The sequence below is a fragment of the Mustela lutreola genome, chromosome 8 (genome assembly GCF_030435805.1).
Source record: "Mustela lutreola isolate mMusLut2 chromosome 8, mMusLut2.pri, whole genome shotgun sequence".
Taxonomy (NCBI): domain Eukaryota; kingdom Metazoa; phylum Chordata; class Mammalia; order Carnivora; family Mustelidae; genus Mustela; species Mustela lutreola.
In genome coordinates this window covers 147,546,197-147,563,373 of record NC_081297.1, presented here as the reverse complement: position 1 = coordinate 147,563,373, position 17,177 = coordinate 147,546,197, and the positions used below count along the sequence as shown (strand labels likewise).

The window sequence follows — 17,177 nt, the reverse complement described above, 5'->3', positions numbered from 1 at the left end:
CGCCAGCATCACTGCCATCGCTCAGGCAGGGAGTGCTCCTCACTGAGGGCCCCTCCGTCCCAGGCTTACCCAGCACTTACTCGTTCTCACAAGAACCCAGAGAGGCCGGCTCATGATGTTCCCCATCACGCACATAAGAAAATTCCAGCTCAGAGAGGTTAAGTGAGGAGGCCAAGGTCACAGAGCCAGAGGGGCCAGGGAGCAGCAGAGCCAGGCATCAGGCTTGGTTCTGACAGACTCCTAGGCTGGTCTAGTCTGCCTCCTGGGGAATTCGAAACTCCTCTGGGGCAGGGATGGTATCCTTCTCCCCTCAGTGACCCTGAAGCATCCACCCATGCCACACACCATCAGGGAGGCTCAGTGCCAGCTGAACGGGACAGATCGGCGACAGGCGTCTTAACCAGAGCCTGAACAGCAAGGCTGTCCTTGGAGTGTGGGGTTTACTGCAAACATGCCTCTTCACGGGGAGGGAATGACCCTAAGGAGCAACACGTGATCGGAGCCAACCACCCTGAAAAGTGGGACTGCTTAGAATTTCCGCAGGAGCCGGGGCCATGCTGGCACCAGGATCTGAGATTCCCAAACTGCCATTTTCTTGGCCTTAGAGACAGCTGTCCCCCACCCGTCAGAGCTGCAGGGACAGGAGGGGTCTTGTGGAGAGAGGGGAACACCCTGCAGGATTCTCTGGAGTCCTGGCTCAAGATGTCAGCGGAGATGTCCTCTGTAGCAGGTCAGTCTCCAGCAGACAGGGGAGCGCCCCGTCCAAGAAAAGATCCGAGGAGCCTCCCGTCCAAGAAAAGATCTGGTACTAACTTGTGTTCTGAAACAGAAAAAGCCTCCAGCCACTTCCCAAGTGTTTCCTTTCCATGGGGCGGGACCAGGCTGTCAAGGCCACTCCCAGCCCTGGACACAGCTCTTCCAAGACCCTTGCCAATTCGAGAGGGACAGAGAGCAGTCTTTGCTGTTTTCACACTTGTCCCCATCGGAGTGAACAAGCTTTACTCTGGTGACAAATACCACGTTAAGTCAGAAAGGAGGCACGGTGACCCAGGGAAAGAGGGCTAGATAGGGACCCCCAGGCCAGCGCCCCCACGTGTCCCTGGTGCTGACCCAGGGAGAGGGGCTCGCTACAAACGTTTGCTGTAACCTGGACAGAGAGAATGAAAACCACTGCCTACAGTGTTCAGAGGCAGGAGACCCCAACAGGCTGCTCTACTAAAACCAGCATGACTGTCTGGACTATTCTTCACCACCCCCCATTCCCGTAGAATAACGGCTATGCATGCGCCCTTGGGTTAAATTAAGTTAAATTAACTTGAACTTCCCCACAATGGTTTAAAAGCTGAGCATGTAATAGTGAACTAAATGCTTCACTTAAAATGTTTGTTGTTGGGACGCCTGGGTGTCTCAGTCAGTCACATGTCTGCCCTGGTCTCAGGTCATGATCCCGAGCTCCTGGGATCAAGCCCCATGTCAGGCTCCGTACTCAGCGAGGAGTCTGCCTCTCCCTCTCTCAAATAAATAAATAAAATCTTTTCAAAAAATGTTGTTGTTGAAGACGTCATGCTCAGTGAAATAAGCCAGTCCCCAAAGGATCAACCCTGTGTGATTTCACTTACGAGGTTCCTAGAGGAGCCACAGTCAGAGGCGGAAAGTAGACGGTGGGCACCGGGGGCTGCAAGAGCGGGACATGGGGGCTGTTTCCTGGGCACTGAGCTTCAGTTTCGGGAGATGAAAACATTCTAGAGATGGACAGGGCTGGTGGCTGCACAGCCATGGCAATGTATGTAATGCCCCTGAACATTGCACTTAAAAATGGTTAAAATGGCTAATTTTATGTTATGCGTATTTTACCAAAATAAAGAAAATACATTTAAAAAAATCGAGTGTTTACAGGACACCTGGGTGGCTCAGCCATTAAGCGTCTGCCTTCAGCTCAGGTTATGATCCGGGGTCCTGGGATCGAGTCCCGCGCCGGACTCCCTGCTCAGTAGGAAGCCTGCCTCTCCCTCTGCCATTCCCCTGCCCTGGGTTCCCTCTCTGTGTCTCCCTCTCTATCAAATAAATAGATACTTTAAATAAGTAAAATAAATTTAAATAAATAAAGCTGAGTGCTCGCCTGCCGTCTCGCACCGCCCTTCGTTCAGAAAGGACCTCGATGTTCTGCTGATGCCCTCACCCGCTGTTCTCAATCATCGTTGTTCTAATGTGCATACGTGCAGTGCAGACCGCAGGGAGGGCTGACTTGGTAAACGGCTTCGGGGCGCCCCCCGGGGCAGTCTGGTGGTGACCCTAGCGGTTACATAAGCAAACTAGGTGACCTCAAACGGGAACAGGTAAAATGTGAAGGAACGAGGTAAAGAGAGAGCGGCGGCCACTCCCAGGCCCAAGGAAGAGCCCAGGGCAGGCTCTCAGGAGGTGGCCGGGAGGCCGTGCTTCTGGAACCGCTTCCCCAGCCGCACACAGTAATTGTTGGTGGGAGGGAAAGCACGAGGAGGATCCCAGGCCGTGGCTCCTCAAAGACACAGGACATACAGCTGGGCCAGGGGTGGGGAGCAAGAAGACAGGGTGACACCTCCCCCTGGAAACCACCTCTCACTGGTACCACCAAGGATTTCACCGCGATTGACAGATCAACCCGGCACTGGCACTCCCACTGGCCAGCAGCCCTTCTGGCAGGACATCAATTCACAGAACTCCCACACAGAGGCCCCAGCACATCTGCACGGCCTTCGGCAACCTGGAGCCAATAAGGCCAGCACCGCTTCCACCCCTCACTCCCGGGAGCGATGCCAGTATCGATGACACTACGTCAGGGGACCCCCCCCCCCCGCTGGATGCCCACCCATGCCCACTGTGGGGATGTAGGTGCCCTTAAGAGAGAAGTGGTCTGCAGTCTTCTCTCTCAGATCACCTCCTTCCGTTCTGACCAAGAAGCTTTGATCGGGCACAGTTTTCATCTCCAGTTCCCGTAATCTGACTGTGAATTGGATCCACAAAGCATTACACTAAATATAAATGAAGAATAGACTCTCTTTCAGACCTCTTTAGCCTTTGACACAACCTTCCAAGGAGGACGACGGACATGTGGGTTAAAACCACCCAGACCGAGACCCGCCACCTCCTCACTGAGCCTCCTTCTCTCCATCTGTCAAATGGGGTAGTAACTGGGGAGGGCTGGGAAGATCGATGTGATAATTCAGGCAAAATGCTTAAATCGGTGCCTGACTGCAGAAAGACTCTTCAAAATGGAATCATCACGGAAGTTGCTGCACCACCGTGGGGAGGGGAATCACACAGGCCCCCAGACGACCCATCGCCACGGGCCTGACACCCCACCACCTCCCTCCGGGAAAGAGAGACCCTGCCCTAAGTCACTGGTGAGCAGGTGGACAGAGACAGCCTGGTTCACGGGCATCGGATGCCATATGTCACCCCAGACAGCAGCTGAAACGAAATTTCTTCCAGGCGAGTTCTGCGTTTGTAAAGACTACAGTATAGACTGTGAGTTGTGGTAGTTCTGATCCATGCAAAAGGCATGCCACGTGTTTGGCACCACGCCAAGGCTCACGGTCTAGAGCAGCACCCATTCTCGTCAAGTGGTAAAGATGTAGGCACATGTTCTTTCCAGCACTATAGATGCCAGCTGGCAGTCAGAGGATCTCTGCACTGCTCCCCAGGTGGAAGTTTCCAGAATATTAGCCTGGCACCTATCATCCTCCCAAGGGCTCTGGGCAATGCCTTAATGGCCCATGAGCAGGTAAGCAATAAGCCAAGTTGCTCAGTGTACCGTGTTGTGGTGGGGTAGGCCCAGGGCTGGAGCTCCAGAGGCCCAGGTCTGCTTACAGCTCTACCATTGAGGGTCCTTCCATCTGGAGCAAGGCCAGGACTCAGTCTCCTCACCTGTAAAGTGGGTGGAGAAGTTGGCCTGGAGTTCAGCAACGGCTTGCCAAACCCCACCGTGTATATGGACAATGTTCTGACAAAATTCCTGCTGGATTGCAAGGAAATGAGTGAGAAAGGAAATGGCCAGGGGAGGTTCCCCACAAGTCAGCCTGACCCCGCTTAAAAGGCTGTCTCTCCTTCTGAGACCTGCCCTTCCAAACGGCCCGCGTGTATAGGAAACGGTGAGAAAGGAGTTGGGGAGTGGTCGGATCTCTGCTCTCTATTTTAATATTCTCATGTGGCAAAATAAAAAATAGACGAGTTCTGGGCATAAACAAGAAGGGAGGGGAAGGTGTGTCCTCAGAACTAGCCAACAAGTCAATCTTCTTGGTTTTCTCGGCCAAGCTCAAAGCAGCAGAGGGCCTCGGGTGTTTCAGAATGTGAACGGGGTCCTAGTGTGTCCCGTGGGTCCCCTGAACTTGACACCCTGCAAAGTTTGTGCCTCATCGGCTCCAGAGCAACTGGCTAAAGCTATGGTGAGAGTTGGAGGGGGCCCCTGGGGTGTCCAGGGCCGACATCCCTGGGAAGCCTGAAATGCAATGAGACACCCACAGGAAATCGGGACCAAATAGAACTCTGCGAGATTCAGCCCACCCCTGCCAGAACCCTCCCCTCCTGAAGCTGGGGAGCCAGCAGGAGTCCAGCCCAGGCCGCAGCCCTCGCCCTATGGCGCTCATGCTGTCCTAAGTCCCCTGTATATTCAAAAAGCCCCTCTATGGCCAGCTCAGTTAGTAGAGCACGCAATTCTTGATCTTGTGGTTGTGAGTTCGAGCTCTTGGTTGGGTGTAGAGATTATGTAAAAATAAAATCATTTTTTTAAAAAGGTTCCTGTTACAACACTTGCATGTGCAGGTTCTATCTAGGGGCAAGGGATCCAGAGGTGAAAAGATAGGACCCTGTCCCCAAGGGGACAGCCCAGGGAGACACCAGGTCATCGTCACTGGGGTCTGGTGCACAGTACCCCCACATCCCTCGCAGGTCTAGGATAAGGACAGAGCCATCTCCCCCTTCAGGGGCAGCTGACCTCCCAAGGAGGAAGCAGGGTGTGCTGGAGTCTCCCCTCATGGTTTCACACAGACCCATAGGCGCTTCAATGCTCACACACCAGCACCTGTCACGAGACGGGTCTAGCGCAGGGAACCAGCAGGCAGGAGGCCACAAGAATGAAGGGCCAGAAGGCAGATCTCGGAAGGAGACAAGCGCCTCCCAGATTGCTCCCTCTTGGCAGTGACCTTCTGTGACCAAGGCCAGTGGACACGGGGGACGGCCTTACCTCCTGACGTCTCTACATCACCCCACCCTGCGGGACCCATCTCTCACGGTCTCCCTTTGAACTCAAGGCCACCTGTCATGCGTCCGCTGCACCTGGCCTGTGGAAGCTGCAGCTGGGTGGTCCTGGGTCCACACCCTTCCTGGGACTGGCTCATTCACACCCACATCAATTCAAAAATCCTTTCCTCCGGAAGTCTTCCCTAACCACTCAACACACACCCACGCGCACGCGCGCACACACACGTTCTCTTTGCACCCTGAACTTCCCGGCACCAAGCACAAATAATTAACTGCATGTGTACTTAGCACCCCGGGGGCCGGGACGAGCTCTGCACCCTGGCCCAGGCCAGCCTCAGAGCAGGCACTCAATAAATTCCTGGGAAAGAGCCAGTGGACAAATGATCTTATGGGATCCTCACGACTCCAGGAAACAGGGGATCGGGGAGAGTTAAGCAAGCTGCCCCAGGGCGCAGAGCAAACACAGAGGTAGCCTTGGAGCCTAGCTCGGACTCAAAGCTCACCTATACCCCCGCCACATGCCGGAGGACACTGGCTTCCTCCCGAAGCCGGACTTAGCAAAACCAAGACTTTTCGGTCAGAAAGATAAATGAGGCGGGGTAGTGTCCTGCAGAAGAGCACGATCTGAGGGGCGCCCGGGTGGCTCTGTTGGGTGGGCGTCTGCCTTCAACTCAGGTCACGATCCCAGGGTCCTGGGAATGAGCCCCATGTCAGGCTTCTTGCTTGGCAGGAGAGAGCCTGCTTCTCCCTCGCCCTCTGCCCTCACTCCTGCTTGTGCTCTCTCTCTCACATAAATAAATAAGATCTTTTAAAAAAAAAAAAAAAAAGGAAAAGAAAAGAAAAGAAAAAGAACACAGTTGAAGAGTCATGCTTCCAGGTTCCCGGCCCGGGGGAGCCGCTCAGCTGCTGTGCGCCCACAGGCACATTACTTGGCCTCTCTGAGCCTTTGTGTCTTCACTCCCTCCTTTGTGGATGTGGGGATGATAACGGGCGTGGGGTGCAGAGAGAAGCCTTATGTCAAAATCAGGAGCACATGGAGCACACGCAGGCAGCAAAACTTATAGCACATTTGACTCCAGCAGGTGACATGATCCAAAAGGAAAAACAGGTTCAAGAAGGATAGCAGCTTGGGGCGCCTGGGTGGCTCAGTGGGTTGGAGCCTCTGCTTTCGGCTCAGGTCATGGTCCTAGGGTCCTGGGATCGAGCCCCACATCGGGCTCTCTGCTCAGCGGGGAGCCTGCTTCCCTTCCTCTCTCTGCCTGCCTCTCTGCCTACTTGTGATCTCTGTCTGTCAAATAAATAAATAAAATCTTTAAAAAAAAAAAAAAAAAAAAAAAAGAAGGATAGCAGCTCACCCCATTAGCAAACAGACCACCAACCACAACCACACGGGCCCCCCCATCTCAAAACCAGTCCTGGCAACGCCCCAGGGGTTCTGAGAAGCCCCTGAGCAGGCCCGTTATCTCAGAGCTTCTCCCCCCTCAAAGTGCTTGGGAGGGCTCAATCCCCCGGCCCCTCCGGCCCCCTCGCCATCTCCCCTGCCCGTTTCTGCAGCTTCATCCTATGGGCTGAGACGGCCGTATTTCTGTCCGCAGCCTGATCGTGCCTCCAAGCCCAGACTCCACCGATGCCTAGCAGGACGCTTACAGGGTCCACTAGGAACCTGGACTCTTCTACCACCCCCCGGGGCCCCACTCCATTCAGCCTTGTCTGGCTCGGTTATTAGCAATCACCCTCCACCCAGCTGCTCGCCCACAACAGTGGGGTCAGCCTGAATTATTCCTTCTCCCTCGCCCTCTATCCCCCATCCCAGGGCAAGTCCCGGCCACTCAAGTTCCCAGACGCCCTAGATCTATCCACTTCCCAGCGGCCCCCGACTACCACTCGGCCCTGGACCCCGCAGAAACCTCCACGCCGGCTCACTCTGCCTACTCTTACCACCCCATATAGGCCCTTCACCATGCAGCAGTGCAGAGTGACTTCTAGAAACCTGAGTCAGATAATGTCATTCCTCTGCTTAAAATCCTCCAGCGGCTTCCCAGTACGCTCGGGATGAAACCCACAAGTCTGCACCCTAATTTTGAAGGCCTCCCATCCTCAGCAGCTCCCCCTCCCCCCCCTCCCCAGAGGCACACACTCTCCTCCTTCCCTCCAACACACCCGCTCCCACCCGGCGCCTGGAGCCAGCTGCTCCTTTTGTCCCAAAGCTCTTCTCCGGGCTTTTCCACAGACGGTTCCTCACAACTCACACCTCAGCTGGGCATCACTCTCCTCCGCCCCCTTGAGAGGCGCCCCTGTCTGCTGTCCCCGTCACGGCATCGCGGCGCCGATTCCTGCCGATACACCCTAGCGAGGGCGTCTGTGTGTGCAGCGGCTTGAATGGTAGCCCTTGAAAAGATACGTCCACGTCCTGCCCCCAGAGTGTGGCCTTAGGTGGACTAAGGGTCTTTCCAGTTGGAATTAAGGGTCGATCTCAAGATGAGCTCCTCCTGGGTCACCTGGGGGAGCCCCGAATCCCAGAAGAAGTGTCCTTAGAAGAGACACAAGAGGAAGAGAAAGCTACGTGGGGACAGAGACAGCCACGAGCCCAGGAGCGGGGGAGCGAGGACAGACCCTGCCCCAGAGCAAAGCCCCACACGACACCGTGACATTGTGGCCCCCGGGACGGTGAGAGGCTAGACCTGTTGTATTAAGCCGCTCGGTTTGCAGTCATTTGATCTGGGGCCACAGGAGACCCACGTGGCGCACGAGCTCCACAGGGCCCTATCCTTGTCTGTGCTGGGTCCTGGGGTCTCATGCTCGCGGGGTACACAGGTGACGCGCTGACAGATGACAGCAGCATGATGAACAGCTCCTCGGGGGCCGGGCCAGGCTCGAAAGGGAGGCACAGGAAACATTTGCTAATAACACCCGAGAGACAGCTGGCAAATGACACCGCGGATCACATACTTCCTCCTTCTGGGCCTCAGTTCACCCACCTATACCAGGAGTGGACCGGCTGATCTGTGGCTTCCATGTCCCGATAGACAAACCATTTCTTCCCAAATTCACCTCAAGTGCCCATCATAAAACCTGTCCGGGGACCCATCGGACCCCAAGGCTGGTTCTTTGGTTCTTACATCCTTGCTACCATCTGGGAGGTGTAGGGACTCCAGAGGGCCAGACCCTCCCCACCCTCCGGTGTGGTGTCCCCTCTGAGTGGCTGGAAGCCAGCAATGCAGGACGCATCACAGACCCTCCACGTGGAGAAAAGAAAGCTCTGGGTCCTGGCCGTCAGGAGCAGTAACCAGGGCCCTTGGCAGTCGGGACCCCCAGGAAGTCGGCAACAGGATGGCAGGAACCCAGTGTCCCCACTCCCAGAGCTGGCCATGTCAGCCCAGCCCTCTGGCAGGATCACTTGGCAAGGCCAGGGGCACATCAAGCGGGAACAGGACCTGAACGATTTCCAGGGCCGTCTTCTCCAGATGCTGGGCCCGCCCTGTTGTGTCTGGAACCCAGGACCCGCCAAGAACATTTTCCTTTATGAAGGTGCCAGGAAAGGGGCAACTTTCTACCTTGTGGACAGTTCTAGACCTCACCCAGTGTCCTGTGGCCAGAGGCATCCGTTCCTGTGTGCACGGCCTCCCCCCTGCGCAGCCAATGTAGGTTCCTCGGGAGAAGGGGAGGGGTCCTGAGCCCCACCCCCAGAAGGCAGCAAGGAGGCCCTGACTTGGGCCACACCCAAGGGAGAGGCAGGACTGAGAGCAGACCTGGGTACCCGCGCAAACAGCCCTCCACCACCACAGCCCCTGCCTCCGAAGGACGGGACAGGCTTGTCCTCTGATCTGAAAACAAGACAGGTGTCTTCACCTTGGGGAATCCCACCAAGCCAGCCACGAGCCCCTCATGGCTTCTGTGGTCCCCCATGGATGGAAAACACCTGATCCTCCTCAGGACCCCCTGCACATGCAGCATTTGTCTACGGGGGTTTCAGTGCTGCCCAAATGGTTTTTATTTCCCCTCATTGGGCTTAAGGCAAGAGAACCAAGTGGTCAGGAATCTGGGGTCCCCTGTCCTGGCCCTCGACGGACCACTGTGTTTCCTAGACAAGTTACTTAACTGCTCTGGACCTTCGTTTAGACGTCTGTACAATGAAAATAACAGGACAGTACCTTCGTCATAGGATTGTTGAGAGAGTTAAATTAATAACTACATACAAAATATGTCAATTTTAAAATTTCCTAGAGCAGAGTGTGTTCTCACTCCGTACTTAAGGAGAAGCAGGGAGAGGACAGGATTGGTCACATCTGGAGCCGGAACCAGTCTCCTCTCCTCCTTCGAGTGCCGGCCCCCACCTGCTGATAACACGCAGGCAGCTGGAGCAACCCACTCCTGACTCCCTCCTGACTTGGAGCCTGGTGAGGACCAGCCTGAGGCCAAGGGAGGAAGCCCCAGTGGGGGAAGAGCTCCGGTCGGCAGCACCCCGCCTCTGTCCTGCCCTGTCTCCTGTGACTTCAACTCCGCCAGCCTCCCTGCACACCCCCTCCTCAACGAGCTCCCTCCAGGCCGAAGGGTCTCTGATCCCAGGGAAGCTGACCGAATGAGTGTCCCCGTTTGGTTAGGCAGCCACACGTGAGGTCGTTACCAGGACACTGGGACCCTGCAAAATCTTTTATGAATCAAATTGTTATAATGTGATGTTTTGCAAAGGAGAGTCTTATATTGGATAAAGCGCCCCGGCAGGGGACTGTGCGGGCCAGCGCCCATGTTTGTCAGTCTTTATCCGCAAGGCTGTCCAGACCGCACCCGCTGCTCAGAGCCCTGCCTTCGACGGAGCAGGAGGCCAGAGGACGCGCATCCGTGTCCTCTCGGGCCTTCGGCGCTCTTGCCCGTGCTGCTTCCTCTGTCTGGAGCCCCGTCCTCCCCAGAGACCCAGCCGGTGCCTGCCAGGTTGCAGGCTGTCTCCTTGGTCCTTGCGGAGGTCGTCCCTGACTCTTCCCCTACGGGGCTGCTTTGGAATGGCCTGTCCACTCCTCTGCCTCTCCTGGGGGATGGGGAGCCCCACAGGCACAAAGGCCAGGCCTCACCTCTCCCTTGCCACACCCCCATGATTTAGAACAGCGTCTGGCCCAGAGCACATACTTAGTGCGTGGAGGTCTGAGGAGGCCAGCAGAAGCCCCTTCTGTGTGACCTTTCCCAACACGGCTTTGGTTCTCGACCGCTGCCAGTTCTGAGGCGCTCCTGGGGAGCTGGGAGGACTTTCAGAGCACTCATGGGAAAGAGGACTCTGTCTTACCCTAGGGAGGGGGTCACACAAATAATAGGTCACACTAATCCAGCCACCGTGGCAGGCACGGTGCCATGGCCTCCCCCACGCCCCCCGACCGCCAGGCACGTTAAGGAGTCAGTTTCTGCTATCTTCGTTTTACAAATGAGAAAACCACCAACCCATCCTGTGGGCTTTTCTAGGCGGATACAGGCAAAGTTGTTTCCTGTCCTACAGAAGCTCGTGGCAGCCAGCTGGGAGCCCCAGATGACTGAGCCCTGCTGGCCCTTCTCTCCCACCCCGACATGCCACAGTCCAGCAGGGGCGGCAGAGGGGGCCCTGAGCCGGGGGGCGGGGAGCCCCTCAGGCAGAGTCAGGAGAAGGGGTCACTTAGAGTCGTGGGTCCCACAGGAGGGGCCGTGGCACTGTCCCCCACCCGGGGGCACCCTGAGTCTCATCTTCGTGCGTCCAGCCCTCCAACAGGCACCACCAGCCCCTCCCCCTCCCCCCCCCCAGCTTAGCCTGGGGGGCCCTCAGGCCCCCCCCACCAGCCTGGGGAAGTTCCAGCAGCAGGGTGCGGGCCACGTGCTTCCAAGCCAAGCCGTCTCCTCTCCCGTCTTTGTTCTCCTCCCAGAGACTTGCTCTGTAATCAGTCAGCAGCGCTGCCCGCTGGAGCTAGAGGCCAAGGACGTCCTGGAGAAAGCAGTCGGCCTTCCTCACTGCTTCCCACCCCACTCTCGGTAAAGCTCAACAGGACAGACATGGGACAGACAGGGTCTCGACTCTGTCCCCTAGCATGGAAGGTCAGCGCCCCCCATACCGCTATGACTAGGCAAAGCGAGCGGCCACAGATTAGCAACGGGCCCGCGGCGGGAAGGCCTTTCCCAGCATCACTTCTAAATTCCCTGCCCTGGTGTCCTGCCCCGCACCCCCCACTCCCAGCTCTCTGGAGGGTGGGCCCAGGTCACCCCAGGGAAGCCGCAGACGCAAACCAGGGAGCTCCAGCTCCCTCCCCCCAGACCACACCACAGTGCTGAAACTCAAAAGAGGGACCATCCCGAAAGGAAGGGAAGGCCATGCCAACAGGGTACACGATGAACAGATCTCCTTTATCACATATGCTTGAAGTTAGGGCCTCCTGTATACAGACGAGGTGCGCCCCTCCAGCCTGCCCAGTCCCCATGTCCCTTCAGAGTCAGACACGACCAGGCTGCAGGGGAACCCTCTCACACCCCAGGCAGAAGAGCACAGTGGAAAGGAGCAGGCCGAGCTCGCCTATGCCCTCTCTCTGGGCCTGCCTCAGTTACCACATCTGTAAAATACACAGGGAGCCCCTGGGGCCCTTTGTAGTTCCTACAAGAGTCTTGTGTGGCCTCCAGTTAGAGCCCCCCACACCCCAGGGTTTTCAGTCCAACCACCAGTCACTTTCCCATGAATGCCCTTCGACCCTCTGCCTCCCAGCTCCTGCCCAAGCACCATCCTTCCAACAAGTCTCCAAAGAGCCCCGGCGGGACCAGGATGGCTCTCGCTGCCAACCCCCTGGGCCCTTGTGCCTCCCACGCCATCTCCCCCACAAAGTGCCCCGGCAGGCACCCAGGACAGAGCCAGAGCTCCAGGATCTGCTGCAGCCAGTGAGCAAGCCCAGAAGCACCCGCAGAGCTCTGCCCTCTGCCCCCAATCTCTCCTGAGGACCTTCTGACCAGGGAGGAGGGTGGTCACCTGGGAGTTGAAAAGAAACTAAGCTCAACCAGAGATTAAGCATCTAGGATTCTGAGGGTGGTCAACGGCTCTTCCAGGCCTGGCCCCAGGAAGAACAAAGCCTTGGGCTGGCAGGCCTAATGACTGATGAGTCACGGGTCAGCGGAGAGGTCAGAGGCCACCACTGCTGCTCTAATCTGCAGGGCCTAAGGGTTTTCCTGTCCTATCTCCGGCCCCCAACCCAGGAGTTAGGCCTTGAGAATTAAGGGCGAAAGAAGCGCCATCCCGCTGCCTTCAGTCTTACGCTGAGTGAGTGCAGAGACTCATCCCCCCTGCCACTGGGTGGGTGGGCCTGGAAGGGGCCTGTCCCCAGCCCCAGCTGGGTGTGCAGCCTGGCTGAGCCTCTGCCTTGGGGCCCTCTAGGTCCGGGAGGACAGACAGAGGTTTCCCCACACAGGGCTATTTCCCTAAAAATCTGTCTCCAGACTGCTCCCTTCTTTGCTGATTTGTCCAGTCCACCCCACCCCCCACCCCCGGAAACCCATGAGTGGCAAAGCACTGTCCCCAGTCTCAGTCTTCTCACCAACAAACTGGGTACAACAGCCCCTACCGAGGGGCGGAGGTGGGGCCAGCGGGAAGAGCCGGGCGCTCCGGACAGAGCAGGGCAGCCGGGGTTCAGTCAACCCTCCAGCCAGGCCTTCCCCGCTAGCCTCCCAGCCTTGGCCCCAGGGGGAGCGAGGGTGGGCACTAGGGGGGCTGCACGGGGCGGGGGTGGGTGGGGGTGGGCGGGGAGAGGTCAGGGAGGAGGAAATATCTTCTTTCACACAAGTGCCCCAGGTCATCGAGGCGGTCAGGACCAGAGCCAGGAGCGGGGTGAGGGGAGGGCCTGGCCGGCGCACACGACCCCGGAGCCGCGGCGGCGGCGCGGCGCCCAGACGGCCGCTACGACTACGGCTCCAGGCCTCCCGAGGCGTGCGGGGCTGAGCGGGGAGCCACCAGAGCTGGGGCCGTGGACGTGGGGCGCCCCTACCTCGGGCCGCCAGCAGCGCGAGGCCGCCGAGCAGCAGCAGCGGCAGCGGGACCCTCCTCGGCGCGGCGCTCTCCATGGGGCCGGCGGGCGGCGGGCGGCGGGCGGACAAAGGCGCGGGGCGCGGGGCGCGGCTCCTGGGCTCCACGCTCCGGCCGAGCCTCGCAGCCAACGCAGGGCCCCGGCCGCGCCGTTCAATTATCCCGCCCCGGAGGAGGGCGCGGCGGGGGCGGGGCCGGGGGCGCGCGGTGCCCTCCCTCCCGGGTCGGGCCGCCCCCTCCCCGGCCTGGGGCCCCGGGCACCCCGGCCCCGAGGGGCTCACGGGCCCGGGAGCGGGAGCGGGGACACCCAAACCTCTCCCGGGGGCGGCCGAGAAGGTGGGCGCACACGGACGGGGGGCACCCCTTCCCGCCCCCCCAGGCGCGCGTGAAACCCGATCCCTTTCCCCACCCGCGACCCGAAGGCCGGCGGCGTCTCCAAGGCTCTCTCCGCCCGACTCCGCGGCCAAGGCGGGGGGCGGGGATCAAGGTGGCGAGGAGGTCCCCACCGGTCGGAGGCGCTTTCGGGTGGGGTGGGGGGAGACAGAGAGGTGTCCCTTCGAGGCGGGGGGCAGGGGGGACTCCCTGCAGGACGTGGCCCGCGAGCAAAGCCCCGCACCCGCTGTCAGATCGCTTCCTGCCTTGCGCCGTCCAGCACACGCGCATCCCCCCAGGCCTGCAAGTCCCAGCTGGGTCCCGGCACCGGCGCGGGCCTCAGCGCACTGCCAGTCCAGGGGGGCCGACCTCCAACCAACATCCCAGCTCCAGAGAATGTGCTGAACCGGGGACCCCGATGCGCAGAGGAAGAAAGTTTGCTTTGCCGAGAGAAAGCGGCCTTAGAGCTGGGCCTACAGAAATTACCTCTTGCTGCGGGAATAAATGGCTGAACCAGGCAGTGGTTCCTGAAGGTGAATTAGTCTGTTGGAACCATAAATACATTTGTTTTAAAGAAGAAAAAAAAAAAAAAAAAAAAAAAAAAGCGCATGCCGGCCAGTGAAGGTAGGAAGAGAGGAAACCCACAGAAACACCATTCAGCGTGGACGCCCCCATGGGCCCTCCCCCTCCCAGGTCCACAGCCAGCAGGTGTCGGGCATTAGGGTGTTGGTAGCAGCACTATTCAGAATAGTTTCTAATTAGGAACTGCCGGGCATCCCCAGCAACAGAATGGAAACATGGTGGGGCACACCCCCACCCCCCCATCCCCCCCCACACACCCCCACACCCCCACCCCACCCCCACCCTCGCATCCCGGGTGCTGCAGGATTCCCTCAATGGGAAAGACAACAGCTTAGGGGTCAGGAGAACCATGGTCCTTGGGGAGCACCAGGGAGCTTTCTGGGGGGCTGCTTGGAATCTGTTTTTCTAAAGCTGGGTACTGGTTACAAGGCTGGGTTCCCTCTGTGAAAACGTGTCCCGCTGTTCAGTTACTAGTTTCCTCTTCTAAATGAAAGTTCGATTCAAGGACACCTGAGTGGCTCAGTTGTTAAGTGTCTGCTTTAAGCTCAGGTCATAAACCCAGGGTCCTGGGATCCAGCCCGGGATCGGGCTCCCTGCTCGGCGTGAAGCCCGCTTCTCCCTCTCCCACTCCCCCTGCTTGTATTCCCTCTCAAGCTGTGTCTCCCTCTGTCAAATAAATAAATAAAATCTTAAAAAAAAAAGAAAAAGAAAAAATTTCTATTCAAAAATAAAAAACAAAAAGACGAAAAACTCCTGTCTTCGTAGGATGTTTCCTAAGGTGGAGGTTTGTGGAGATTCTGGGAATGATCATAGAAAGGGGTCACTTGTTAATTCCTTGGCTAAAGATGCCTCCCAAAAGAGATGACTTGGGGTTGGCCCTTGGCAGATGAGCAGAGGGTACAAAGGGTTCCCTGCCCAGGGCAGCTGGAGAAGGTTTTCTGGTCCACTTCGCTGGGGTGTGGGCTGTCTGCAGGAGGCAGGGAGCTGCAGGCCCTTGGATGGGGGTGGGTGGGGAGCTCTGAGCTGGGGATGGATTGAAGACTTGTGCTTAGGTATTGTTTTTGCTTTCTTTAAGCCATGGGAGGGAAGAGGGGCCCTGGAGAGAGTTTATAGTTCAGAGTAAACGTAGTATGTGCAGTGGGTATTATGGGCCAGAGCGTTATTTTGTGACTATAATAGTCAGGGAAGGTCTTAGTGCTCCCATTTTGCAGATGAAGACACTGAGGCCCCGAGAGGCTGGCCAAATGCTCACAACTAGGCGACTGGTTGTGCTGAGATTTGAAAGCAGGCCGGCCGAGTCCCAGGCCTGGGCTCATCTGGGAGTGAATTGTATGAACGCTATACACATGGTTTCACCACTCCCCAGGACTGGACATTTAGGGCATTTAAGTTGGGGAGCGGGGGTGGGGGGAGTGTTTAACAATCGTGCTGCAGGGAAACCTGCATGTTCTAGGCTCAGCATCTAGGGTAGAAGGGGAAGCCTTAGGAGAGCCATTCTGCACCCAGAAATGGACTGATTCTCTCAGGTCTCCGCCGAGGGGCACGGCCCAGCCCGGAGTCTGTCCACCCGCGCGCCCGCACAGAGTAACATCTTTGTTTAATTTGGGTCCGCAGGCAGAAGCAACAGGCGTGTCGCTGTTTCAGTGTGTCATCCGTCATCTTCAGATGTCTCACCACGGAGTTTGAACGCGTTTCCGGGGCTTCTTCGCCATTTGTGTTTCTTTTCTTTGTGACTGCTTTCATAACGTTTGCTCGTTTATTCTGGTAATAACAAAACCGCTTATTGTAGTGAACGATCGAGAAAAGACGCGGCGTCCAACAGCAGCCTGTCTATGGTGAATAGGGTTAGAGTCAACTCTGCCTGTATGCCGTGCTCCAGGAAATAGTGCACCATTGCAGAAAAGGCTGAATAGGACGCCTAGGTAGAAATAAGATCTCTGTGAACTAATAATATGCAAAAATAACAAAAAAAATTGAATATGACTGTGTAGGTCCACCCTGCAATTACAACCCTAGAAAAGCTATATTCACGTAGCTAAAGAGCAAAAGGGAACTTGAAAGAAATGGGATATTGTGTTTACTAGTGAAAAAAATTTTTTTTTTAGGAAACAGTTGTGACTGAAAAGGAGGAATTGTACCAGAAACCTGGAATGGTCTATTCCCTATACTTAAACTTGACTGAGTTTCTGGGCAACAAAGTAAAAAAATCAGATTATGATCACTGGAATAATTGCTGTTTTCTGACCAGAGAGTGTGCAACCTTTCATCAGGAGAGACCAGCTTCTTCCAGCACAGAGTTCTTACCGTTTTCCCTCTGGGTCCTTATGTAAGAGTCAAGAAACTTGCGGAGAAGCAAACTGCATGTCCCGTGTCATTTGCAGAAGATGGGACTGGTCTTCACAGAGGTTCCCCGGGGGGGGGGGGGATTAGGGACCACGGAGGCCCTCCCACCATCTGACCCCTGGGTCTAGGGCAAGACGACACCCCCCCCCGCCCCTGCCCACCCCCCACCCCCGATTCTGCTCCAAGCAGGAAGCCATCTGTCATGTCCCCCTGTGACCGTCCAGCTTTCTCCCGTCTCAGAGGAGCCTGGCAGCTCACTGCTCCCCACCCCCCGTAACAAATAGCTCTCCGTTTGTTTCAAAGATCATTGTTGGCACACGTGGACTGTTTTTCTCCAAGTCAGAAAACAAATGGCTTCGGCGCTGCCCAAACTCTGGAGACAAGCCTCTTGTGGTTCTTGTATGTGCTCCCCACCCCGAAGGCAATGGCTGCCTCCCCACCCCCCCCCGACCCAGCCAGGCGCAACCCGGCCCTGCGTCCAGGGCTCACAGCCCCAGAACACCCAAGCACCCCCTCCCCTCCTGCCTCTTTGCTCGCCGGGCTCCTTCTGCCTTTTGGGTGTCTGCTAAGATGCCACTTGGCAGAGGGCTTCTGCGGGACCTGTGCCCGGGGCCCCGTCCTGCACCGTTCTATC

The 17,177-nt window shown here is 57.3% G+C and overlaps 1 protein-coding gene across 2 annotated transcripts in view; it reads right to left on the bottom strand.

The window, feature by feature from the left end:
* FBLN1 (fibulin 1) overlaps nt 1-13,384 on the bottom strand; it is an 80,016-nt gene extending 66,632 nt beyond the window's left edge. The window contains exon 1 of one of the 2 annotated variants that reach the window (XM_059187266.1): nt 13,209-13,384. In XM_059187266.1, the coding sequence (XP_059043249.1) occupies nt 13,209-13,284 (76 nt within the window). In that variant the 5' untranslated portion in view covers nt 13,285-13,384. The remainder of the gene's footprint in view (nt 1-13,208) is intronic. The other variant, XM_059187265.1, reaches the window with a different exon arrangement.
* Between the last annotated feature and the right edge of the window lie 3,793 nt (nt 13,385-17,177).